General features: G+C 45.0%; 1 protein-coding gene across 2 annotated transcripts in view; it reads left to right on the top strand.

The window, feature by feature from the left end:
* The window catches only part of PRKAR1B (protein kinase cAMP-dependent type I regulatory subunit beta), an 80,562-nt gene extending 55,114 nt beyond the window's left edge, over positions 1 to 25,448 (top strand). For both annotated transcript variants that reach the window (XM_060692855.2, XM_087878605.1), the window contains exons 8-11: positions 4,133 to 4,193; positions 5,764 to 5,885; positions 22,833 to 22,914; positions 25,208 to 25,448. In XM_060692855.2, coding sequence (XP_060548838.2) covers positions 4,133 to 4,193; positions 5,764 to 5,885; positions 22,833 to 22,914; positions 25,208 to 25,380 — 438 coding nt within the window. In that variant the 3' untranslated portion in view covers positions 25,381 to 25,448. The remainder of the gene's footprint in view (positions 1 to 4,132; positions 4,194 to 5,763; positions 5,886 to 22,832; positions 22,915 to 25,207) is intronic.
* Positions 25,449 to 26,487: the final 1,039 nt, after the last annotated feature.

Below are 26,487 nucleotides of genomic sequence, written 5' to 3'. Positions count from 1 at the left end.
TTCCACGCCCACCAAGCCATGCCCACAGCATGGCTTGGTGGGCGTGGGGGTAGTAAAAATTTTTTGAATTCCCCCACTGAACCAGGCTACCGTGATCTCAATGCTTGACACATTCGTCTCCTGACCACACTTGACTTCATAACCCATCCATCTCTTGCAGCGGCTTCAGAATTGATTTCGGGTGCTGCGAGTGACCTTGGGATGTGTGTTTGTGTGTGGGGACAAAACCTGTTCCCTTCTGTGTACTGCTCCGATCAAAGACACATGTTACAATCTGGAACGGGATCGCCCCGAGCGAACCTTAGCATGTGATTTAATGGAGTTGCCTTGGGATCAGAGACGGTAATATATAACAGCCTTTGGAAGGGGATCAGTCCCTCCACTCCATTGGCCTTTTGTTTACCTTTGGCATGATATTTCCCCCTCTCCGTCCTGCAACATCACTCCAACCGAAGGGATCTCGCTTTTTGTTCCCTTTTTATGGCTGGTGAAAAAAAAGAAAGAAAGAAAGAAAGAAAGAAAGAAGGAGAGAGAAAGAGAGAAAGAAAGAAGGAAGGAAGGAAGGAAGGAAGGAGAGAGAAAGAGAGAAAGAAAGAAAGAAAGAAAGAAGGAAGGAAGGAAGGAAGGAAGGAGAGAGAAAGAGAGAAAGAAAGAAAGAAAGAAGGAAGGAAGGAAGGAAGGGAGGAGAGAGAGAGAGAGAAAGAAAGAAAGAAGGAAGGAAGGAAGCAGAGAGAGAAAGAAAGAAAGAAGGAAGGAAGGAGAGAGAAAGAGAGAAAGAAAGAAAGAAGGAAGGAAGGAGAGAGAGAGATAAAGAAAGAAAGAAAGAAGGAAGGAAGGAAGGAGAGAGAGAGAGAAAGAAAGAAAAAGAAAGAAAGAAAGAAAGAAGGAAGGAAGGAAGGAGAGAGAAAGAGAGAAAGAAAGAAAGAAGGAAGGAAGGAAGGAAGGAGAGAGAAAGAGAGAAAGAAAGAAAGAAAGAAGGAAGGAAGGAAGGAAGGAAGGAGAGAGAAAGAGAGAAAGAAAGAAAGAAGGAAGGAAGGAAGGAAGGGAGGGAGGAGAAAGAAAGAAAGAAAGAAAGAAGGAAGGAAGGAAGGAAGGAGAGAGAGAGAGAAAGAAAGAAAGAAGGAAGGAAGGAGAGAGAAAGAGAAAGAGAAAGAAAGAAAGAAGGAAGGAAGGAAGGGAGGGAGGAGAGAGAAAGAGAGTGAGAAATAAATAAATAAATAAATAAATAAATAAATAAAGAAAGAAAGAAAGAAAGAAAGAAAGAAAGAAAGAAAGAAAGAAAGAAGACAGAACTTGGAGTTTCTTTAAGGAGTCACTTGGCCATCGGCTGCCCCAACAGGCGATTCTCAGTTGGCATTTGCTAAAGAGCAACAGAGAGATTTGCAGCTCTTGAGAAGCCAGAAAGTGGAGTTTTAATTTGATATCCCCTTTTTCTTTTTCGCCCTGCGTCCTTCCCTCCCCGCCGAATCCTAACCTAACTCTGGTTTTAATTACCTCCGTGGGGTGGAGAGCCCCACTGCTTCTTAAAATTTTTGGGCAACCCACAGATGGTTGGAAGGCAGGATGCCACTTCCGGATCTGCTCTCTCTCTCTCTCTCTCTCTCTCTTCCCCCCCTCCACCCGCCCCATTGCAGCCCGTGGGCGTGGGGCAGACACCTGCTCCTCTTTCTCCAGCTGTCAGTGTCTGCTGGCCACTGGCAACTTCCCAGTCTTCCGGATTGGTGTGGGAGGCTGTCCAGTTTTTCCCTCCTTGGTCCTACACTGAGCTGTGAGCCTTTGCTGTGGGGAATGTCTGGCCATTCCAGGGCTCTGGAAATTGCACCCTCCTCCATTTTGGAAGGAAAAAAACCACACCTGGATTTGAACAGCAATGGACATCCAGGAAGACTGTAGGAAAGGGAAGGTTACAGTCTCTCCCCCCTCCCCGCCCCCGCCCCCAAATAGCTGGCAGGATCTCCAGCCATGCTGCTTGGGAATCCTGGGGGTGACTGTCCCAGCAAATCTGGATGAGGCTGGAAAAAAACAGAAATGGGTAGAGCAGAGCAGAGCAGAGCAGGACAGGGCAGAGCAGAGCAGAGCAGAGCAGAGTAGGAGAGTAGAGTAGAATAGACTAGAGTAGAGTAGTAGAGTAGAGCAGGATAGGAGAGTAGAGCAGAGCAGAGCAGAGGAGTAGAGTAAAGCAGAGTAGGAGAGTTGAGTAGAGTAGTAGAGAAGAGTAGAGCAGAGTAGTAGAGTAGAGTAGTAGAGTAGAGCAAAGCAGAGCAGAGTAGGAGAGTAGAGTAGTAGAGCAGAGGAGAGTAAGAGAGTAAGAGAGTAGAGTAGAGTATAGGTAGTAGAGTAGAGCAGAGTAGTAGAGTAGAGTAGAGTAGTAAAGCAGAGCAGAGCAGAGTAGGAGTGTAGGAGAGTAGAGCAGTAGAGTAGAGCAGAGTAGGAGAGTAGAGTAGAACACAGCAGAGCAGAGTAGAGGAGTAGAGTAAAGCAGAGTAGAGCAGAGTAGAGCAGAGTAGAGCAGAGTAGAGCAGAGTAGAGCAGAGAAGAAGAGTAGAGTAGGACACAGCAGAGCAGAGCAGAGTAGAGGAGTAGAGTAAAGCAGAGTAGAGCAGAGCAGAGTAGGAGAGTAGAGTAGAGTAGAGTAGAGTAGAGTAGAGTAGAGTAGAGTATGGAGCTGGAAAGGACCTTTGAGGTCTTCTAGTCCAGCCCCCTGCACAAGCAGGTGACCCTAGACCATTTCAGACAAGTGGCTGTCCAGTGTCTTCTTAAAAACCTCCAGTGATGAAGCACCCACAACTTCTGGTGGCAAGCTGTTCCACTGGCTAATTGTCCTCACTGTCAGGAAGTTTCTCCTTAATTCCAGGTTGCTTCTCTCCTTGATGAGTTTCCATCCATGGTTTCTTGTCAGGTGCTTTGGGAAATAAGTTGACCCCCTCTTCTTTCTGCCAGCCACCCCCCCCATACTGGAATACCCTGTCCCCCCCAGTCCTTCTTTCCTCTAGACTAGCCAAACCCAATTCCTGCAACCTTTTCTTCATGTGTTTTAGCCTCCAGGCCTTTCATCATCTTCGTTTGCTCTTCTCTGCACTCAACATCTTTTTGGGAATATGATGACCAAAATTAACACACGTGTCCAATAATGCCTTTCTTTTCTCTCGCCTGGCCAGTCGCGTTCTTCTTCCCTTCCTAGAATTGCACTAGGCTAGGGGTCGGCAACCTGCAGCTCTGGAGCCGCATGTGGCTCTTTCACCCCTCTGCTGCGGCTCCCTGTGGCTCAAAATATGCATCACAACCGCCAATGTGCGACACCCGGCCGGCACGTGATTTATTGAGCTTTTCAACCCCCGGTAGGCCAACCTTGGATAAATCCAAGAAAAGAAAAGTTTCAGAACGTTTAATTCAACTACATCTGCTAGTTTTGTGGCCGCTCAAGAAATAGTCAGACACAGGAAAGGTTTTGTGGCTCCCGGTGTTTTCTTTTCTGTGGGAAACAGGTTCAAATGGCTCTTTTGAGTGTTTAAGATTGCAGACCCCTGCGCTAGCCCCTCCAAGGAGAATTTGGGCCCTTTTTCTCTCTTTGTAAGCAAACATTCCTGTTTGTTTACGGCTCAACCATCCAAATTGGGAAGCGGGGGTTGGGGGGCACAGACGGACAAACAACCCTCCGCTTTTTGTCTTCCTAAACTGGCGAGGAGAAAGCTGGGAAGTGTCCGATTATCTGCTTAACTCTAGGTCCTTTTAGATGTGCGACTGCGGGCTCGAATCGATTCTTCACACTCATTAGCCCATCAAGATGTGGATCGTAGTTGAGTTTTTTTCCTCTTGTTTTGAAGCGGCTGGGAAGGGAAGGGAAGGGTGTGGGTCTCCCCACTGCATGGACATTGGTGCCCCATCCGCCGACGTTAAAATTCCACCCGCTTAAAAATTCCACCCGATCCAATTTACAAAGGGGCGAGATTCACGCTTGGTGGGAACTCCGTGGGCTCAAGGAAATGGGGATTATTTTGTTCTCGAGTGTATTGTTGTTTTGCTTTGCGCCTTGACCCTTAAGATCTCCTTTGAGGTTGGCAGCGATGTGGATAACATTAATTCTTCTTTCCCCCCTTTTCCTCTTTCCCCCACCCTTTCTCTTTCACAACAGGGCAGCACGTTGAGGAAACGGAAAATGTACGAAGAATTTCTGAGCAAGGTTTCCATTTTGGGTGCGTAGATTTTTCCTTTTGGGGGTGGAATTGGATTGTTTCCTTCGCTGGGACTCAACCTGGGCAAACGGGCAAAACCAGACAATAAACCTCGGAGGCGGGGGGGGGGTGAGTGGTAGTGGGAGATGTCAGCCATAAGCACGAGGGTCGTGGTTGAGCTTTTAATCTTAAAAAAAAAAAACTTGGTTATGGTTTGTTCCAGGATTATTTTTTTTTTAATTTGATTTATATGCCGCCCTTCTCCGGAGACTCAGGGCGGCTTACAATGCGTTAAGCAATAGCCTTCATTCTTTTGTATATTTTATACAAAGTCAGCTTATTGCCCCCACAAACTGGGTCCTCATTTCACCTACCTTAGAAAGGATGGAAGGCTGAGTCAACCTTGAGCCTTGGAGAGATTCGAACCAGCAGAAATTGCAGGCAGCTGTGTTAATAACAGGGTGCACTAAACCCCTGTACTATCAAGGCTCTTGATAGTACAGGATTATAGTCAGGGGTGAAATCCAGCAGGTTCTAACAGGTTCTGGAGAACTGGAGAACTTGGTGGGAAGGGAACAGCGTTCCGTGCGCCTTTGGCGTTGAGTCATGCCGGCCACATGGCCACGGAGACGTCTTCGGACAGCGCTGGCTCTTCGGCTTTGAAACGGAGATGAGCAGCGCCCCCTAGAGTCGGGAACGACTAGCACACATGTGCGAGGGGAACCTTTACCTTTACCGTTTTTAATATTGTAAGCCGCCCAAAGTTAGCTTGCGGTAAAGTGGGCGGCCAATATATTTAATAAACGATAATAAATAAATAATAATCAACCAGAATCCAGCACAAGAAAAAAGCATCAGCCTGTAGAGACAGGAATAACTACTTTACAGGTAGTCCTCAACTTGTTTAATGACGGTTTGAAGTGACGACGGCACTGAAAAAAGTGACTTATGACCGTTCCTCACACTTACGACCGTTGTAGCATGCCCTTGGTTACGTGATCAAAATTCGGACGCTTGTCCACTGGCTCATATTTATGACGGTTGCAGCGTTCCCCAGAGTCACATGATCCCCAGTCAGTCCTAAATCATGGTTTAGAAATCTCAGAAGCTGGCTTGATGGAAACGCTTAGCCAAAATCGAAGGAAGGGGTGAGAAAATGGGCATTTGGGCTTCCTGCGTCCTCAAAAAGAGGTGCCAACTTTTGAACTGTTTTCACAATGCCTCTTCTACAATTCAGATTCACTGAACAACCATGTTACTAAGTGAACAACCGCAGGGATTCACTTAACAAACATGGCAAGAAAGGTCATAAAAGGGGGCAAAACGTACTTAACATAACATGTCTCGCTTAGCAACAGAAATCTTGGGCTTGTTAGCGGTCGTAAGTCTACCTCTACGTAACAGTGCAGAGAAGCAGATGCAGAAATCTAACACGTGGCTTCCATCATCGCTGGACTCCAGTGTCCATAGTCCACAGCCACCGGTGTTGGGCGTTGAATAAGGCAGAATGAGACCTGCCCTGTTGGGTTGCCAGAGACAAGCGGGCAGGAGACGCGAGCCCAAATTTCACTTGTGCTCTTTCGTCTCTTAGGATCGCTGGACAAATGGGAGCGTCTGACGGTGGCTGATGCGCTAGAGACAGTCCAGTTTGAGGATGGCGAGAAAATTGTGGTCCAGGGAGAGCCGGGAGACGACTTTTTCATCATCACAGAGGTAAAAACCTGCGGTTCTCATGCCAATCAATCTCTTGCCCATCAAATGACACGGCCGTCTCCTCGATGCGGCCATAGCTTAAATGGTTAACTACTGTTGGGTACCAGCTAAGATGGCAAACCTTAGAAGGACAAGATGCCCATGGTTACATGTCCCTCAGTCACCATTGCTACTACCTCTGTCTGTCTCTCTGTCTTTTCTCTCTCTCTCTTTCTGCCCCTCCTTCCCTCTCTCTATCTCTTTCTTACATCTATCTGTCTGTCTCTCTGTCTGTCCATCCATCCACCCACTCACCCACCCACCCATCATCTATCTATCTATCTATCTATCTATCTATCTATCTATCTATCTATCTATCATCTATCTATCTATCTATCTATCTATCTATCTATCTATCTATCTATCTATCATCTATCTATCTATCATCTATCTGTCTGTCTATCTGTCTCTGTCTATCTGTCTATCTATCTGTCTATCTGTCTATCATCTATCTATCATCTATCTTTATATTTATTTATCTACATCAACATCAACATTATCATCTGTCTGTCTGTCTGTTTATCTATCTATCTCTATCTATCTATCTATCTATCTATCTATCTATCTATCTATCTATCTATCTATCTATCTATCTATCTATCTATCTATCTAATCTATTTACCATGTTACCAAGATCTCCGAGGCCCCTTCCAACTCTTATTACTGAGTTTCCCCAAAAATAAGACCCACTCTTATATTTATTTGAACCCTGAAATAAGTGCTTGGCCTTATTGCCATGTGCTCAAAAGCCCGATTGGGCTTATTATCAGGAGATGTCTTATTTTGCGGAAAACAGGGTATCATCTATCTACATCAACATTATCATATCTCTATCTCTATCTCTATCTCTATCTCTATCTCTATCTCTATCTCTATCTCTATCTCTATCTCTATCTCTATCTCTATCTCTATCTCTATCTCTATCTATCTATTATCTATCTATCTATCTATCTATCTATCTATCTATCTATCTATCTATCTATCTATCTATCATCTATCTATCTATTATATATCTGTCATATATCCTCCTCCTCCTCTAGTGAGAAGGAAGGGAAAAAGGAAAAGAAAAGTGAGGAAGGATAGCGAGAGAAAAGGAAACATTGACTTCCGACTCTCTCCGTGACAGTAGAATAGGGCCATACATATCAAAAAAGCACAACTTTTTGTTTTAGCAAAATAGCACGAACCAGTCGTTTCTGCAAAAAGCCCATCAGTCAAAATCTTGCAGGTTTTGCAATAACTCTGTTATTCTCTCCCCGCAAAAAAACCCCTGTCGTCTTCTCTGCCTTTCGCACATGTCCGAGAACCCCATTCCCACCCCGCTTTTCACTCAACTCTAGGTTTTCCCAGACTGGACAGATGTGGAATGCATCTGGTGGATTTTTCCAGGTCATGGAATTATCCTGTTTGAGATTCCTGGCACTCGGTGCTTAAGGACCTTAAGCCTCTGTGCAGGAGGGACCGTTGCCATGAAGAATTACGATTTGGCAGGAGGGACCCTCGGCAGATGCTCAGCTCCTCAATCAGAAATGCGTAGAGCCCTGTCGTAAACTGTGCTCCCTGCTGTGGGGGTGGGGAAGCTTTGCCTTTTTTTTTTTTTTTTAATTTCCTCAAATTTGGTGTCATGGTTTGTGTGTGTCCGTGTGAAGGCACTTGTTTAAGAACCAGGCTGGGGGGGTTTCCTCTATTTTCCAATCCAGCCTAAAAGAAGTATTTGTCAAATGTTTAGACCGTTTGTCTGAAATGGTCTAGGGCAGGGGTCGCCAACCTTTCGGACCTCAGGGACCACTAAATTCGTAATTTTAAATTTAAAGAGCTTCAGTGGCGCAGCGGACTAAAGTGCTGTTAAGTAGCACCAGCTGCCGGCAATTACTGCGAGTTCAATTCTCACCTGGCTCAAGGTTGACTCAGCCTTCCATCCTTCCGAGGTAGGTAAAATGAGGACCCGGATTGTGGGGGCAATAAGCTGACTTTGTATAAAAAAGAATACCGCTTGGGGGGGCCCAAAAGCCCTACTAAGCAGGTATATACAAAAGTATGAAAGCTATTGCTTAACGCATTGTAAGCCGCCCTGAGTCTCCGGAGAAGGGCGGCATATAAATCGAACCAACCAACCAATCAATCAATCAATCCATCCATCCATCCATCCCGCAGACCACTAATACGATCTGCCTAATGACCGGCTAGGTGGGCGTGGCTAGGTGGTCATGTGACTGGGTGGGTGTGTCCAACTCGATGTCACTCACATTGAGGGGCACCTTGCCAGCCTCTGTTCGCCTCTCCCCTCCTGGCCACTCCTTGCCTGCCCATGCGGGGTCCTTAGGACCCCAACAGGAAGCAGTTGTTGGAGCTAAGCAGCCACCACGAGAAAGAGTTGGCAAAACAGCTCAGTTCAAATTCGATCTGGCTGAGAAGGAGGCTCAGCGGAAGCACCTCATTGAGGACTAGGAGCATAGGCTTTCCAAACAGAGGGAAGACCTACAGGAGTGCAAGGCCAGGTACCGGCGCCTTGAAGCTCAGTGGGCTGAGATGGTCAGCCAGTTCCAGGCCATGATGCAGTCCCACTGGAACGAGGCCCTCCGGCTCTTTGCCACCAGTGGTCCTTCCCTCCAGCCTTCGCCCAAAGCCCCCCACCAGGAGGCCGAAACAGACCCCAAGTTGGAATTTCTGCCCCCTTCCAACCCGCACAAAAAGACCCTGAAGGGGGAGACTCTCTGCAGCAACACAAACATTCATTGCATGTTCATTGCAATGAGAAGGAAGGAAGGAAGGAAGAAAAAAGGAAAGAAAGAAAAACAAAAGAAAGAAAGAACAAAAGAAAGGAGGAGGAAAGGAAGGGAAAAAGGAAGGAAAGAAAGAAAAGAAAGAAAGAAAGAAAGAAAGAAGGAAAGAGAATGAAAAGGAAGAAAGGAAGGAAGGAAAAAGAAAGAAAGGAAAAAAGGAAGGAAGGAAAGAAAGAACAAAAGAAAGAAAGAAAGGAAAGAAACAATGAAAAGGTAGGCAGGAAAGAAGAAGAAAGGAAAAAAGAAAAAAGGAAAGAAAGAACAAAAGAAAGGAGGAGGAAAGGAAGGGAAAAAGGAAGGAAAGATAGAACGATAGAAAGAAAGAAAGAAAAAGAAAGAAAGAAGAAAGGAAAGAGAATGAAAAGGAAGAAAGGAAGGAAGGAAAAAGAAAGGAAAAAAGGAAGGAAGGAAAGAAAGAACAAAAGAAAGAAAGAAGAAAGAAAGGAAAGAAACAATGAAAAGGTAGGAAGGAAAGAAGAAGAAAGGAAGAAAAAGGAAAGAAAGAAAGAAAGAACAAAAGAAAGAAGGAGGAAAGAAGGAATGGAAGAAAGGAAAGAAAGAAAGAGAAAGAAAGAAAGGAGGAAAGAAGGAATGGAAGAAAGGAAGGAAAGAAAGAAAAGAAAAGAAAGACTCCCTCTTTTAGCCCATCTGACTTCATAGGGCTGTTGCTAGAAGCAAAACTATAGAAGGGAACCTTATCTACCGTCTACCTTAATACAGAAGGTACAAGAGAAACCATGTGGCTGGGCCCTTCTCCCTTTGCCAGGCCTTGCTGCTGCCTCTACCCTCTGCTGCTTGAGACCCCTTTCTGTGCCGGGCCTCATGGCCGGGAGCCCTCTGACTCCAAAGAAGCCAAAACAACCTTTTCCATCACCTTCCTCTGTGTGATCCTTTATAATTGGAGACGCCAAGAATTAATCCAAGGTCTTCTTTCTTTCTTCCTTTCTTCCTTTCCTTTTTTAAAGCTTCAGCCACCGAGTTGGAGGCTCACTTTGTTTTGAACTTTGCAAAGCACCTTGAGCTTATATCATGGAACAAAAGCTGGAAAGAAAGAAAACAACAGGCCAGGAGGGAACTGGGGGGGGATGGGGGATGAAAGAGAAGCTCAAATCAAACCCAACTCCGTTGGAGGAACTTCTAAGCTCCCCGTCTTAAGGTCACCCCCGTGCCTCCCCTCGTTTCCCTCCAGCTAGCCTAAAGACGGTTAACTGAATGAGATGCATGTGATGGTTACTCCGTCCCTCTGCATTTAATTGTCATTTTTCCCCCCTTCTGAGTTGTAGAAAGAAAGAAGAAGAAGATGCAATCTGGTGGCAAGATTTGGTAGAATAGAATAGAATAGTTAGAATAGAATAGAATAGAATAACAGAGTTGGAAGGGACCTTGGAGGTCTTCTAGTCCAACCCCCTGCTTAGGCAGGAAACCCTACACCACTTCAGACAAATAGTTATCCAACATCTTCTTAAAAACTTCCAGTGTTGGAGCATTCACAACTTCTGGAGGCAAGTCGTTCCACTGATTAAATGTTCTCACTGTCGGGAAAATTCCCCTTAGTCCTAAATTGCTTCTCTCCTTTCAGTTCAGTGGTGGAATTCAAATTTTTTTACTACCTGTTCTGTGGGCGTGGCTTGGTGGGCATGGCAGGGGAAGGATACTGCAAAATCTCCATTCCCACCCCACTCCAGGGGAAGGATACTGCAAAATCCCCATTCCATCCCCACTCCTGGGGGCCAGCCAGAGGTGGTATTTGCCGGTTCTCAGAACTACTCAAAATTTCCGCTACCGGTTCTCCAGAACCTGTCAGAACCTGCTGGATTTCACCTCTGCCTTAGTTGGAAGCTAAAGCATAAAAAGAATGATTTAAATCAGGGATCTCCAACCTTTAAGACTTGTAGACTTTAACTCCCAGAATTCCTCAACCAGCATGGCTGACTGAGAAATTCTGGGAGTTGGAGTCCACAAGTTTTAAGGTTGCCAAGGTTGGAGAGTGGAGACACTTGATTTAGTTAGTCTTTACATATAAAAACTACCTGGACAGGTAGGATGGACTTAGTCTGAACCAGCAAGGCCATTCTTATATGGACAAACATTTGTCCAGGATGATATAAAGGTGATATAACAACTCTTCCTTGGGCATGGAATTGGACTAGCAATAGCACTTAGACTTATATACTGCTTTACAGTGCTTGGCAGCTCTCTCTAAGCAGTTTACAGAGTCAGCATATTGCCCCTGACAATCTGGGTCCTCATTTTACACACCTCGGAAGGATGGAAGGCTGAGTCAACCTTGAGCCCGTCAGGATCAAACTTCTGGCAGTGGGCAGAGATAGCCTGCAATGCTACATTGTAACAACTACACCACTATGCCTTCCTTCCTTCCTTCCTTCCTTCCTTCCTTCCTTCCTTCCTTCCTTCCTTCCTTCCTTCCTTCCTTCCTTCCTTCCTCCTTCCTTCCTTCCTTCCTCCCTCCCTCCCTCCCTCCCTCCCTCCCTCCCTCCTTCCTTCCTTCCTTCCTTCCTTCCTTCCTTCCTTCCTTCCTTCCTTCCTTCCTTCCTTCCTTCCTTCCTTCCTTCCCAAGCTATAGCAGACTTATATACTGCCTTACAGTGCTTTTACAGCCCTCTCTAAGCAGTTTACAGAGTCAGCATGTTATCCTCCAACAGTCTGGGTCCTCATTTTACCCACCTCGGAAGGATGGAAGGCTGAGTCAACCTAGACGGCCTCCAAGGCCCCTTTCCATGATTGTATGTTCTTCCATTCTCTGTTGATGGAAGCTGAATACATGAATACATCCTCAGCATGAGAACTTTGAAAGGCCAACATGGACCTTCTCCCAAAGTTGACTTTAGCAAGCAACAGCTTTGGAAGAAGCGCTTCTGATTGAGATGTTGGGAACGCTTCGAAGTCTCACAGCTGGGCTCAGCCGTCCTCCGGCCTTCTTCTGCTCCCATTCTTCTTCTTCTGTGTCCGATCCTTTGGCTACAGTTAAGAGCAAGTCCCATTTACGGCCGGATGTGTTTGCATGGAAACACTTTCCAGAATGCGAGGAGAGAGCTTCTCGCGCCTTCCCTGCCCTCCTTTCTACCTTGCAATATCGGTTACAATATTGAGAACCACAGCTTCATCATGCTGGATTAGCACTTGGGCTCGGTGCCACGATGTTGATGGGAAGCCATTCCAACAGCAATAACTTGCAGATTAGGAAAAGAGAGAGAGAGAGAGAAAGAGAGAGAGAGAGTCAGAGAGAGACACACAGAGAAAGAGAGAGAGAGAGAAAGAGACAGATACAGAGAGACAGAGATAGAGAGAAGAGAGAAAGAGACAGAGAGACAGAGAAAGAGAGAGAGAGACAGAGACAGAGACACAGAGACACAGAGAGAAAGAGTGAGAGAGAGACAGACAAGAAGAGAGAGAGAGAGAGACAGATACAGAGAGACAGAGAGAGAAAGAGAGAGAGCGCGATACAGAGAGACAGATAGAGACACACAGAGAGATACAGAGACAGAGAGAGACAGAGACAGAGACAGAGAAAGCGAGAGACAGAGAGAGATACAGAGAGACAGAGACAGAGGCACACAGAGAGATACAGAGAGAGAGAGAGAGAGAGAGACAGACAGACAGAGAGACAGAGACAGAGACAGAGACAGATACACCAGAAAGGCAGGAGAAGAAACAACGGATGGAAACTCGTCAAGGAGAGAAGCAACCTGGAATGATGGAAAAACTTCCTAACAGTGAAGGCAACCAACCAGTAGAACGTCTTGCCTCCAGAAGCTGTGGGTGCTCCTCCATCACTGGAGGTTTTTAAGAAGAGATTGGAAAACCATTTGGGTTTCCTGCTTGAGCAGGGGGTTGGACTAGAAGACCTCCAAGGCCCCTTCCAGCTTTATTCTGAAAAACATTTCCACATATTGTTTGAGCTCTTCCACCTTTTCTGAATCACCTATGCCTAGACATCTCCTAAGGAAGTCCCTAAAGGTGTGCACTGGTTGCCTTTAAATTTGGGGTGCATCGCCTCAGATTCCAAGTGACGTCCAACTTCAGTGCGACCTTCAAGCGCTCTTGCAGAATTGCGAACTCGTAATGCTGCAAGAGGACAAAATGATTTAATACGTGGGGAGTAAGAGTAATTGCCCTCATATTTAATCAGTTTCCATTGAATTTAAATTAAAATTAAATTAAACGAGCTGAACCTTAATTCAAAAACCTGTCATTCCTGGGCTTACGGTCGCCCTTAGCCAAGTATTAAAATAGATAAGAGTATTAATCCAAAGTTTCTCCGGGGGGTGGGGGGTGGAATAATACATGCTTTGGACATCACTAGATTTTTTTGTTTTTTATTTTTGGCGTGCAAATATATAGTTCTCAGGTTTTCAAAAGTGACATTTGTGTAGTTTATAACTATATAGTTTGGGGTAGCTTTCTTGAGTAATGCAGATTATAAATCTGGGTTTTTCTTATCTTTAGTGAAGTAATGAGGTCAATTGGGTTTGTAAAAATTTACGTGGTATGGGTGATTATATCCTGTTTCAGATGATAATATGAGGAAGAAAAGGAAGGAAGGAAGGAAGGAAGGAAGGAAGGAAGGAAGGAAGGAAGGAAGGAAGGAAGGAAGGTTGGTCAAGAGAATGGAGAGAAAAGGAAGGAAGGAAGGAAGGGGAAAGGAAAGGAAGCAAAGGAAAGAAAAAAAAGAAAGAAAATAGATGGAGAGAAGGAACGAAGGGAAAAGAAGGGAAGGGAAGGAAAGGAAAAAGAAGAAGAAAGAAAATAAAGGGATGAAGAGAAGGAAGGAAGGTCAAGAAGATGGAGAGAAAAGGAAGGTAGGTAGGAAGGGGAAAGGAAAGGAAGCAAAGGAAAGAAAAGAAGAAAATAGATGGAGAGAAGGAAGGAAGGGAAAAGAAGGGAAGGAAAGGAAAAAGAAGAAGAAAGAAAATAAAGGAATGAAGAGAAGGAAGGAAGGTCAAGAAGATGGAGAGAAAAGGAAGGAAGGAAGGAAGGAAGGAAGGAAAGAAGGAAGGGGAAAGGAAAGGAAAGGAAAGAAATAAGAAGAAAGAAAGAAAATAGAGGGATGGAGGGAAGGAAGGAAAGGGAAAGGGAAGGAAGGGAAGGAAAGAAAGATAAAGATGGATGGAGAGAAGAAAGGAAAGGAGGGAAGGAAGGTAGGTCAAGGGGATGGAGAGGGAAGGAAGGAAGGAAGGGGAAAGGGAAGGAAAGAAAAAAGAAGAAGAAAGAAAATAGAGGGATGAGGAGAAGGAAGGAAGGTCAAGAGGATGGAGAGAAAAGGAAGGAAGGAAGGGGAAAGGGAAAGAAAGAAATAAGAAGAAAGAAAATAAAGGGAAAGAGGGGATGAAAGGAAGGAAGGAAGGAAGGAAGGAAGGAAGGAAGGAAGGAAGGAAGGAAGGAAGGAACTTTATCTTTCATGGTCCTCTTAACATTTAACCCAAGCCTGGGCCCATGTAGTGTTCCAAGCCAATCTGTAAATCTCAAACAAACATTGTCTGGGGAGACAAGCCAAGCCAGAGCCCACCTCGCTGTACTCTGTTTGAGGATAAATCTCTTGAAGAAATAAAGCGGGATTAATGATTAAACAGGGGGAGATGGACCCGATTTCCAAGGAGCTGTAAGCACCAGTCAGAAAACTGTTTTCAGGCCACCTTTTCCAGAAGAGGAGGGGGCCCTCCCAACCTCTCAGGAACCCAGCAGCCTTTCAAGTGATCCTTACATCCTAAGTCAATAAAGGCTGTCCTTAGATCAGATATCTCAGCTGGCCTCTGTTTCCCCTGGTTTCTAGCACTTGTCCCTAGTAAATGATTTCCTGTTGTGCCCTTAGATTTGACTTTTGAGAAGGCCAGGATCCACCCACCCACCCCCCACCCACCCCCCTTTTTCGGAGGTGATGTGAGATGTTTGGTTTAGGTTTCTTCCCAGGGTCTCCCTAGCCAAGTTATTCTGGGTTATTTTGATAACCCATCTGGCCTGTCCCGATGCATTTCCTAAAATCCTGTTCCTCATCCAGTTACATACGGACAGATCAGGCTGTTCTTCATTTATATGGAAGGCTGGTCCAGAAAGAGCAATGAAATTCCAAGAAGAGAAGTTGTGGAGACCATTTAAGTTCCAAGAAGAGAAGATGAAGTAAAGAACGAGAGTCTAAAGCAGAAGTGTCCAACCTTGGCAATTTTAAGACCTGTGGACTTCAACTCCCAGAATTCTCCAGAAAGATACTTTGGATAGTTCCTACTCCACACACCTTTTAAGGAGACCTTGACTGGAGATAACATGTCTCCATCTTGCTCAGATATCATCTTTGTTGAAACATAACCCCTGATTCCTTATGCTGCTGGTTTAGAGGATTCATTTCTTACTCAAGTTTCTCACACAAAAAAGCCAACACAGTTCCAGGCTGCATAAACAGAGGGATAGAATCAAGATCACGCGAAGTGTTAAGACCACTTTATAAGGCCTTGGTAAGGCCACACTTGGAATCCTGCATCCAGTTTTGGTCGCCACGATGTAAAAAAGATGTGGAGACTCTAGAAAGAGTGCAGAGAAGAGCAACAAAGAGGATTAGGGGACTGGAGGCTAAAGCATACGAAGAACGGTTGCAGGAACTGGGTATGTCTAGTCTGATGAAAAGAAGGACTAGGGGTGACATGATAGCAGTCTTCCAATATCTCAGGGGTTGCCCCAAAGAAGAGGAAGTCAAGCTATTCTCCAAAGCACCTGAAGGCAGGACAAGAAGCAATGGGTGGAAACTAATCAAGGAGAGAAGCAACCTAGAACTAAGGAGAAATTTCCTGACAGAACAATTCATCAGTGGAACAACTTGCCTGCAGAAGTTATGAATGCTCCAACACTGGAAGTTTTTAAGAAGAGATTGGATAACCATCTGTCTGAAAGGGCATAGGATTTCCTGCCTAAGCAGGGGGGTGGACTAGAAGACCTCCAAGGTCCCTTCCAACTCTGTTATTCTGTTCTCACTTGTTTCTCTGAAGGAAAGCAGTTCAAGTAAGTTTGGAGAGTCCTCTGCAAAGGTCAAAGGCTTGAAATAGTGTTGGTCATCCAGGAATGGACAGGGCCACAGTCCCCAATGATTGAAGCCATCCCTTTTCTCTCTTGCTTCCAATCTGGCCCAAATGATGATCTCCAGATGCCCTTGGATGTTCTCCATCCTGTTTCAAAGCAATGCCATCCCTCCCTTCTCCCCCAAACTTCTTAGATAGGCTTTTCTTTATTCCTTCTGAAAGGGCAAAAGGTCTCCTTTTCATTCCAGCCACTGCTGGGCGTGTCTTGGTGGGCGTGGTGTGTCTTGGTGGGCGTGGCAGGGGAAGGATACTGCAAAATCTCCATTCCCACCCTACTCCAGGGGAAGGATGCTACAAAATCCCCATTCCCTCCCCACCCCGGGGCCAGCCAGAGGTGGTATTTACCCGTTCTCCGAACTGCTCAAAATTTCCGCTACCGGTTCTGCAGAACCTGCTTAATTTCACCCCTGCTATTAAGCCTGTTATTAATTATGCTATTACGCTACTTTTAATAGGTTTTTTTTTTTTAAAAAAAATTCCCTTCCAATTCTTTGCATTCAGCCTTGCTCCCTCCGCGTGGGGGTAAGGCTGGCAGCTCTCTCGCAGAGTCTGCACTCCGAACACGGTAACTATGAAGGTCAGTTCCAACTCTGAAGAGGCGATGATGAATACGCTATTCTTGCGGGCCACTTTTTCTTCCTCCCCCCCACTTTCTTTTTCAATGTTGACTCAGTGGACATTTCCTGGCTTCAGAGAAAACCCAGAGAATGGGACGCTTTGTCTCGGGCCAAACATCTTTAAAATGCAACATTTCCCCATTGCCATCCCTCGGCCCTCACTCCCCTCCTCCCCGATTTTATGGCTTTTGTTTGCTGGCCTGTGTGAAGGAGGAACGGGGAGCTTTTCCTGGCTTGGGGCCACTGGTTTGGCATGGAAAAAAAAAATCTGTATCAGGAGGACACATGTTAAGATTGTTGCTCGGGGGACTTTGTCGCTCCAAATATTCTTTCGGGGGGCTTGATCTGCAACGTGAGATGGAGCCCAGTGGGGATTTGGCGAACCCCGTTTGCTTGTTCCCCCAACTGTATTTTTCAACTCTGGTTTGGAGGCTGCTGCGAGAGTTTATTCCAAGAAGGTTTCTCTCTGAAGTGGACTTTTTTTATCTCCCTGTCTTTTGGGTCCAGGGTTTATCCCAAACCAGTGGTAGAATTCAATTTTATTTTATTTATTTTTTTGCTACCGGTTCGGTGGGCGTGGTGTGGCTTGATGGGCATGGCAAGGGAAGGATGCTGCAAAATCCCCATTCCCTTCCCACTCCTGGGGCAAGGATATTGCAAAATCCCCATTCCCTTCCCACTCCTGGGGCAAGGATATTGCAAAATCTCCATTCCCACCCCACTCTGGGGCCAGCTGGAGGTGGCAACGGGAGGAGAAAGGACTCAGCTTGCTTGTTTTCTTGCAGATGTTTCATTATCCAAACTAGGTAACAATGGGGAAATCCAAATTTTTTTTACTACCGATTCTGTTGGTGTGGCTTGGTGGGCATGACTTGGTGGGTGTGGCAGGGGAAGGATACTGCAAAATCTCCATTCCTTCCCCACTCCTGGGGGAAGGATATTGCAAAATCCCCATTCCCTCCCCATTCCTGGGGGAAGGATACTGCAAAATCTCCATCCCACCCCACTGCTGGGGGAAGGATCCTGCAACTCACTGCAGCCAACTTGCTATGGCCAACTCGCTGCGGGAGAACAGTTACCCCACAGGACAAGAGTTACACAACTATCGAAGAAATCGTGAAATAGAATCATTAAAGAAAGGGTGCCAAAAGAGGGACGAGATGAAATATAAATGACAAAAAATGAAAATAATTTTTTAATTATTTAAAAAAAATTAAACTGAGTTGTTGAATTGCCCTGCAGTGAGTTGTTCGATGGGGAATTGTCCATGGTGAATTCACTGTGGGGAATTAGCCGTGGCTAGTTGACCATGGCGAGTTGGCCATGGTGAGTTGGCCATGATGAGTTGGCCATGGTGAATTGGCCATGAGTAGTTGACCATGATGAGTTGGCCATGGTGAGTTGGCCATGGTGAGTTGGCCATGGGTAGTTCACCATGGTGAGTTGGCCATGGTGAGTTGGCCATGGTGAGCTGGCCATGGTGAGTTAACCATGGTGAATTGGCCATGGTGAGTTGGCCATGATGAGTTGGCCATGGTGAGTTGGCCATGGTGAGTTGGCCATGGGTAGTTCACCATGGTGAGTTGGCCATGGTGAGTTGGCCATGGTGAGCTGGCCATGGTGAGTTGGCCATGGTGAGTTAACCATGGTGAATTGGCCATGGTGAGTTGGCCATGATGAATTGGCCATGGTGAGTTGGCCATGGTGAGCTGGCCATGGTGAGTTGGCCATGGTGAGTTGGCCATGATGAATTGGCCATGGTGAGTTGGCCATGATGAATTGGCCATGGTGAGTTGGCCATGGTGAGTTGGTCATGATGAATTGGCCATGGTGAGCTGGCCATGGTGAGTTGGCCATGGTGAGTTGGCCATGGTGAATTGGCCATAGGTAGTTGACCATGGTGAGTTGGCTGTGGCGAGTTGTCCCATTCAGCCCCCATTACAGTAGCAGGCTGCTTTCCTTCCCCTTCCCCTTCCTTGATTTGTAGCTGGGGAAAGGATCGAGGAGAAGGCATTTCCTGATGATTAATGGCCCATGGGGTGGAGTTGCACCAGAGCGGTAACCCTGCCCTTTCACGGACCTTTCGGAAATGCCCTGTGGCTGAGCTGTTTTTCCTACACTCCAGTCTTGATGTATTGTCATCCTGAGAGGCATTTTTCCCTTTTCTTCCTTTTCTGTTCTGGGTGGCTATTTCTGTGCCTCCCCAAATAGAGCAAGCGAGCCAGCTCTACCGCTTTGTTCTCCTTCCTCCCAAAGGAGTTGGTTTTCTTGCAAGAAGTCCTCCTAACAAAGGTTGGAGAGGATACAGAAGAGCGGTTGGGTTAGGCAAGAATGGGGCGAGATGCAGGCAGACTTCACAAGCTACCTTCTTCTCCTTCTTCCTGTTGGTTCATCCAGCCAAGTAAGCTGAGTCAGAAGTTCTTCTAGGGTTGAGGGAAGGTCACTTGACCAAATCTGATCAAAGAGAACCAGGTAGCTTCTTTCTTTGGGCAACTGAATAGCAGAATAACATAGCTGGAAGGGATCTTGGAGGTCTTTTAGTCCAATCCTATGTTCAACCAGGAGAGAGACCCAGTAGGTCCCCCAAACAGTGGGAAAGAAGGGAGGGAGGGAGGGAGGGAGGGAGGAAGGAAGGAAGGAAGGAAGGAAGGAAGGAAGGAGAAGGGAAGGAAGGAGGGAGGGAAGAAAGCAGTGGTGAAATCCAATTTTTTTACTACCAGTTCTGTGGGCATGGCTTGGTGGGCATGGTGTGGCTTGGTGAGTGTGGCAGGGGAAGGATACTGCAAAACCTCCATTCCATCCCCACTTCATTCGAAGGATATTGCAAAATCCCCATTCCCTCCTTACTCCTGGGAGAAGGATATTGCAAAATCCCATGGAGTGAACCAAGTCTTTTAGTTCTGCAGCTGTTCTAATGCGAAACCAAGATTGAACGATGGCTTCTATTAACTGGGTTTTATTGCTGGGTCGCTTCTGACTAACCAGTTTCTTTAGTCACTCCATAGATTTTCAATTGGGTTAAGGTCTGGGCTATTCCCAGGCCATTCCAGCAGTGGAATAGGATTCTCTTAAAACTCCAAAAAAAAGTGGTGTTATTAGCCATCAAACCTCAAAAATACACTTTTCCCAAAAGGTTTCCACGATTTTGGCCACTACTGTATACCTGGTGGTATACAAATAAAACATGAAAAGATTTAAAAAAAACAACAACAACTGTATATAAAGTTTGAAAAGAGGCTTTTAATGGGGTTGGACTTCTTTCCCCCCAAAACACACGCTGGATTGCATCAAATTCAGCCATTGTTCGGTCATTCTTCTTCCTCTTGAATTCTGTTTTGCTAGAGAGTCGAGATGAGCTAATGTGGGCTTCTTAGGAAGCTTCTGGAAGAAACAAACTCTACAGGTCTTGACTTTTCAAGAACTGGCTGGTAATTTAGGAAGGAACCTGTGGTTATCCAGAGCCGCATAACTGATAGTTTAGTGAACCTCTCCAAGCCGAACCAAGTTTTTTTTTCATCCCATTATTGTCCAATTAATGTTCGCCAAGCAAGAATAGCACGAAGGGATTGGCGGACATCGCTCCAAGAAAGGACTTATTTTTGAAACCCAAATCCTGAGGCCCATTCAGGAGATCCTGTTCAACGGGGGGTAATGAATATTGCAGGCCGAAACCAGGAGTGTGCTTGCGAGCAAAGATCGGCGAAATTGAACTGAACGGGCTCCAAATTACGCTGGTGTAGAGTTTAAATGAAAACCAGCTGTTCTGTCTTTCAAAAACATTTTTCTTTTTTTTTTTTTAAAAAAAGGGGGTTTTCAAAACATCACCTTGAGGTTGGGTTGAGTCCTTGGAGCATCTGCTGGAGCGATTAGGGTGTCGCGGTTCCCAAACTTGTAATTTTGGATGGCTTGAGCTTCAGCCACTGGTAGGAATCAAGCTAATCGTGACGATGAGGCATAATGTTGGTCCCGTCCATTTCTGGTAAATTATCTGGCATGTGAGCAAAAGGACTGAACATTTGCAAGCTGAATGGGGTGGGTTTTCTTCTTCTTCTTCTTCTTCTTCTTCTTCTTCTTCTTCTTCTTCTTCTTCTTCTTCTTCTTCTTCTTCTTCTTCTTCTTCTTCTTCTTCTTCTTCTTCTTCTTCTTCTTCTTCTTCTTCTTCTTCTTCTTCTTCTCTTCTTCTTCTTCTTCTTCTTCTTCTTCTTCTTCTTCTTCTTCTTCTTCTTCTTCTTCTTCTTCTTCTTCTTCTTCTTCTTCTTCTTCTTCTTCTTCTTCTTCTTCTTCTTCTTCTTCTTCTTCTTCTTCTTCTTCTTCTTCTTCTTCTTCTTCTTGGATTCGGTCCAGCTGCTACAGCCAACAGCAATTTCCATTGGATTGGATGTGACTTGAAATTTGCTTCTGCTTGGCTCAAGTTAAGATAATATTGGGCATTCAAAACAAAACAAAACACAACTTATTTTCCATAGTATGTTTAATCAGTTGTTCATTAATAGGGACTCGTGTGGCTTGGTGTTGAAAGCATTAGACCAGAACTGGGGAGATGCAGATTCAAGTCCACCCTTAGCCACACAGAAGCTCCTTGGATGACCTTGGGAGACACAGGTCCAAGTCCACTCAATCCTACAGAAACTCCTTGAATAACCTTGGGAGACGCAGGTCAAGTTCACTTCAGTCCTAAAGAAATTCCTTGGATGACCTTGGGAGATACAGATTCAAGCCCACCCTCAGCCACACAGAAGCTCCTTGGACATTGGATCAGAATTTTGTTGCTTAGCCTAACCTACTTCAGAGGGTTGTGCGGGGAAAAAAAATGGCAGGAAAGATTATAGCCCCTTAAACTCCTGGAGGAATCTCTTCTAATCTCCTAGGAACAGCTTCTTCGTTGGTTGAAAGGAGAAATAAATAGCATAATAATGACTATGCCCAAATTCACAAATGATGCCCATCTAAAAAAGACTTTCCTAGGGTAGAGAGCCTATTGTCACTCGGCTACAAATCTCAGCCTCCTTCATTACTAACCAGGTTGACTGAAGTTTTCTGAAAAAAAACCATTCCTCCTTCACTGACTTAAAACATTAATGGGATATTTCAGTTGACTTCAGGATTTGGAATTGCTTCCTTAAGATTGAATGCTAGTGAGCAGCCTGATCTGGAGAGATGCTGAATTCGCATTATTCAGATTCCTGATGTCTTACAATTTTTGAGAAGGAGATTTGACCTCGCAACAGCTCTTGGGCCAGAGGGGGTGGGGGTGGGGGGGTGAGGGAGAAGGAAGCACTCCTCAGGCTAATAAATGTTTGGTAGTCAAAGCAATAAATCTTCCCTGATCCCAGGAATTTCTACAAAGAGTTCTTCGGGAACTGTAATTATTTCCACTTCTGGATGGAGCCAATCTGAGCTCCTGGTGGTGAGAATGACAGGAGTTGACCTAGAAAAAAAAAAAACACTCTGCCTTGGCCACTGATTCAGAACCTTTCTCTGCCCCAAACCTTCAAGGTCACACTTTCATAACCAGACAGCAATCTCACAAGATCCCTAAGGATTTGCTGGTACAGTCGGGATACCATGTGCAAATAATAATATTGTCATATAGGAATAGAATAGAATTAGAATAGAATAGAATAGAATTAGAATAGAATAGAATAGAATAGAATAGAATAGAATAGAATAGAATAGAATAGAATAGAATAGAGTACAGGGAAGAGGAGAGAAGAGAAGGAGGTAATGATAGGATAAGATAGGGTAGGGTAGAGGAATAGAATAGAAGAATAGAATAGAAAGAATAGAATAGAATAGAATAGAAGAATAGAATAGAATAGAATAGAATAGAATAGAATAGAATAGAATAGAATAGAATAGAATAGAATAGAATAGAATAGAATAGAATAGAATAGAGTACAGGGAAGAGGAGAGAAGAGAAGGAGGTAATGATAGGATAAGATAGGGTAGGGTAGAGGAATAGAATAGAAGAATAGAATAGAAAGAATAGAATAGAATAGAATAGAATAGAATAGAATAGAATAGAATAGAATAGAATAGAATAGAATAGAGTACAGGGAAGAGGAGAGAAGAGAAGGAGGTAATGATAGGATAAGATAGACTAGACTAGACTAGACTAGACTAGACTAGAATGAAACGAAAGAAGAGAAGATGATGTCCAGTTCAGTGAGCGGAGCCTCCCGCCGTTTTACTACCGGTTCTTGGGAACCGGTCCGAACCAGGGGCAACCCACCACTGATACACGTGTGCGGTGAACCGGTAGTAACATAATGTGAAACCCACCTCTGCTTGAGGTGTATCTTTTAATAGAAGAACCCCAAGACCTTCTGCAAAGCATGTCTGAAACGGCCCCTCCTCAGAGGTAAGCAAAGGAACACGGTGTTTTAGTGATATGTACTTGATTCTTTGGGTTTTCTCTTCTAGGGCACGGCTTCTGTCCTTCAACGTAGATCTGACAAAGAGGAATATGTAGAAGTCGGACGCCTGGGGCCATCTGATTATTTTGGTAAGTGTTGTGACCTAGGCTCACTCAGTCATTACAGGACACAATTAGTCTCAAACAAAACTATTTTATTATAACAGTTGAGAATTATTTCATTCCCAGCTTAGTCCAAATTAATTCCAAAACAAGTCCTTCAGAAAAAAAACCTTTGTCTTCTTTGGCACCCTGCCAAAGGCAAAGCCCCATGAAGTTCAGAAACAAGAGACGCCAACTGGAAAACAGATTTAGCAATGTTGCTTTCCTACAAAGAGCCCAAGAGCCTTTGCTGCTCTTTTATGCCTTATGGGAGGGGCCAATCATCTCCTGGCCTTACTCCTGAGTCGTCCCTTTTGCTTTAGCTGCTCTTGCCTTCTGGCAGCTCTGCGCATGCGTGCACTAGGAATAGGCTCCTCCTGTTCCTCTGCCTCTCTGCTGTCCGACTCTGGAGGCTCCGGAGTCCGCGCATCACTCCCAGATGGCCCTGGCCCCATCTCTGCCTCTGACGCAGAGCCCTCATCCGGGCCTTCCCCCGACTCCCGGACTGGGCCATGGTCCTCCCCAGCTCCCTGACTGTCCAACTTCCCTGCTAGCTCCGCAGGCTGCTGGAGGACCACAACAGTAAACTCTGTGGAATGGAATGGTTTAGAAACACTGATAAAATATCAGCGTTGCCGTTTATGGAAGTATTGGATCTCTCCGTGCCTGCCATTCATCGTAGAGAGGATTCACAAATGCACTATCGATGATTGCTGGACCTGTAGAATAGCCCATCCCTTGTTGGGCAGATCTAAGGGTCTTCTGATCGCTTCTTGGATGCAGAGATCTTTCATTCTCCTTCCCAAGTCATCATGGAGGTTGGGGGGTTATGGATGTATCATATCCCAACCACAGCAGTTGGGAATTATGGGAAATTTTATCCATCACATCTGCAGAGCTCCATATTAGAGTTAGATACCAAGGGCAAAGTATGAGGTAAAGATTTTAGACGGTGTACAAGGTGATGTTAGATAGGCATTCTTTGACCCCCTATGATGTCCTTAGATCAGAAAAAAATGTTAATAAGGAAGCAATGTATAGCTCAGAGGAAAAATTGAGGAGAAGAGCTTAGCAAATGGACGACTGAGAAGAAACCAGACTAGCGGATCAGAAAGGAAAAGGGAAATGGATGACTAGTTCAAGATAAGTGATCCTTGCAGTCACAAATTATCCCACTTGTTCTTCCTTACCATGTTTCCCCAAAAATAAGACTCTGTCTTATATTTTTTTGAACCCTGAAATAAGCGCTTGGCCTTATTTTCAGGGAGGTCTTATTATTTTGGGGCGTGTGGAGCAAGACGGGGCTCCTCTTGCCATCTTATCTGAATTCTAGCTCTGTCTCCCTAACCCTATCCAGAGGAAATGGAATTTAGAGGAATTTAACGCTTGCGGTTAAATATTTTCAGGGAGGGCTTATTTTCAGGGAGGGCTTTTTTTCAGGGGGGGCTTATTTTCAGGGGGGCTTATTTTCAGGAAGAGCTTATTTTCAGGCAGGGCTTATTTTCAGGAAGAGCTTATTTTCAGGGAGGGCTTATTTTCAGGGGGGCTTATTTTCAGGGGGGGCTTATTTTCAGGGAGGGCTTATTTTCAGGCAGGGCTTATTTTCAGGAAGAGCTTATTTTCAGGGAGGGCTTATTTTCAGGCAGGGCTTATTTTCAGGGAGAGCTTATTTTCAGGAAGAGCTTATTTTCAGGGAGGGCTTATTTTCAGGGAGGGCTTATTTTCAGGGAGAGCTTATTTTCAGGGGGGGCTTATTTTCAGGAAGAGCTTATTTTCAGGCAGGGCTTATTTTCAGGGAGAGCTTATTTTCAGGAAGAGCTTATTTTCAGGGAGGGCTTATTTTCAGGCAGGGCTTATTTTCAGGGAGAGCTTATTTTCAGGGAGAGCTTATTTTCAGGAAGAGCTTATTTTCAGGGAGGGCTTATTTTCAGGGAGAGCTTATTTTCAGGAAGAGCTTATTTTCAGGGAGGGCTTATTTTCAGGGAGAGCTTATTTTCAGGCAGGGCTTATTTTCAGGGGGGGCTTATTTTAGCGCATGTGCTCAAAAGCCCAATTGGGCTTATTATCCAGGGAGGTCTTATTTTCGGGGAAACACAGTAGTATATTTTAAGGATGATGTTGGTGTCTTGGGTTTCTTGTTTAGTTTTGCCAAATAGGGCAGAATAATTGCCTACTAAATTCCTGATCTGGAAATAGCTAATGATACGAACCGAGATCAAAGCCAAAGGCATGTTCTCCGGATGTATACGATGGTGACGCTGCGTTTTCTTCCCACTTCCAGGGGAAATTGCCCTGTTGCTCAACAGGCCCAGGGCTGCTACCGTGGTGGCCCGCGGGCCCTTGAAGTGTGTGAAGCTGGACCGCCCACGCTTCGAACGAGTCCTCGGCCCGTGCTCCGAAATCCTCAAGAGGAACATCCAGAGATACAACAGTTTCATCTCTCTCACCGTCTAAAGTCCTCTTGGGCTCCTCTTTGATGTTTAAACTTGTGCACTTAAAAAAGAAAGAAAGAAAGAAAGAAAGCGAGCGATCCGTGGTGTTTCATAGCTTTACAAAGGAAAGGAGAGGCACATTTATTTTACGCAGATGTTTTTCGGTGTCGACGTCCAATGTATTAGATATTCAATCACCTGTGTATTGTTAAGAGGACAGCAGATAGCTGGTTGTCAGTGATTTTATGGAATTGTAGATTTTATCGTTTTGCACTTTGAGTTACGTTCCAGATTTACGCATCCCTGGCTTCTCCAAATCTCTCATCACACAATGTAACGTTTCCAGATCTTTGGAGAACCAGCTTGCTGTGTGCCTCAACTTTTATTTCTCCTGGTTGTGCTGACAAGCCACGTCCAACTCTCACTTCTCTAGAACAACGTAGGGTAATCGTTTTGAACATCTCATCTAGCGAGACTACATAACCCATATTATAATTGGGGATTGATGGACACATGGCCCCATGTAGCATTGTAGAACTAGCCCATTAAGACTTCCAGACATTGCCCCAAGTAGTCATTTTAAAGGTGACCTAAGGTAAAAATGATGAAATGCCCAACTGGAAAGAGTAAAATGTCCTATCAACTCAGTTGAGTTTGAACTCAAGATAAAGTCAACACGTTTTCTTTGATTGTTTTCGTCTTGGCCCAAAGCTCCCTGCGTGCTGCTCACAGGCTATTTAAAGTCTGTTAAAAGCAAACGGTGAGCTTTGACCTGGAAGTAATTGTGAAGTCCCGTTGGGCATCAAGTCATCCGTCCTTCATCTGGTTGACAATGACTTGAATGAACCATTTTGGCCACTTGAGATACTCAGCTAGCACCAAACCAGTGTCAAATTAGTGTCAAACAGTGTTTTTCCAACTTTTAAGATGTTTTAAGCTTCAACTTCATGCTGGCTGAGGGATTCTGGGAGTTGAAGTCCACACATCTTAAAATGGCCAAATTGAAGAACATTGGCATCCCTCAATCAATCAATCAGCCAATCAATCAATCAATCAATCAATCCACACACATAAGGTAAAATCTGTTTCCTGTAAAACGTGTCAGTATTCTATTCTCTGTGTATCTTTT

The sequence above is a fragment of the Pantherophis guttatus genome, chromosome 14, assembly GCF_059756535.1.
Source record: "Pantherophis guttatus breed Tessera chromosome 14, ASM5975653v1, whole genome shotgun sequence".
Classification (NCBI taxonomy): domain Eukaryota; kingdom Metazoa; phylum Chordata; class Lepidosauria; order Squamata; family Colubridae; genus Pantherophis; species Pantherophis guttatus.
Note: the sequence above shows the minus strand (reverse complement) of the source record. Positions and strands in the feature narration are given on the sequence as shown.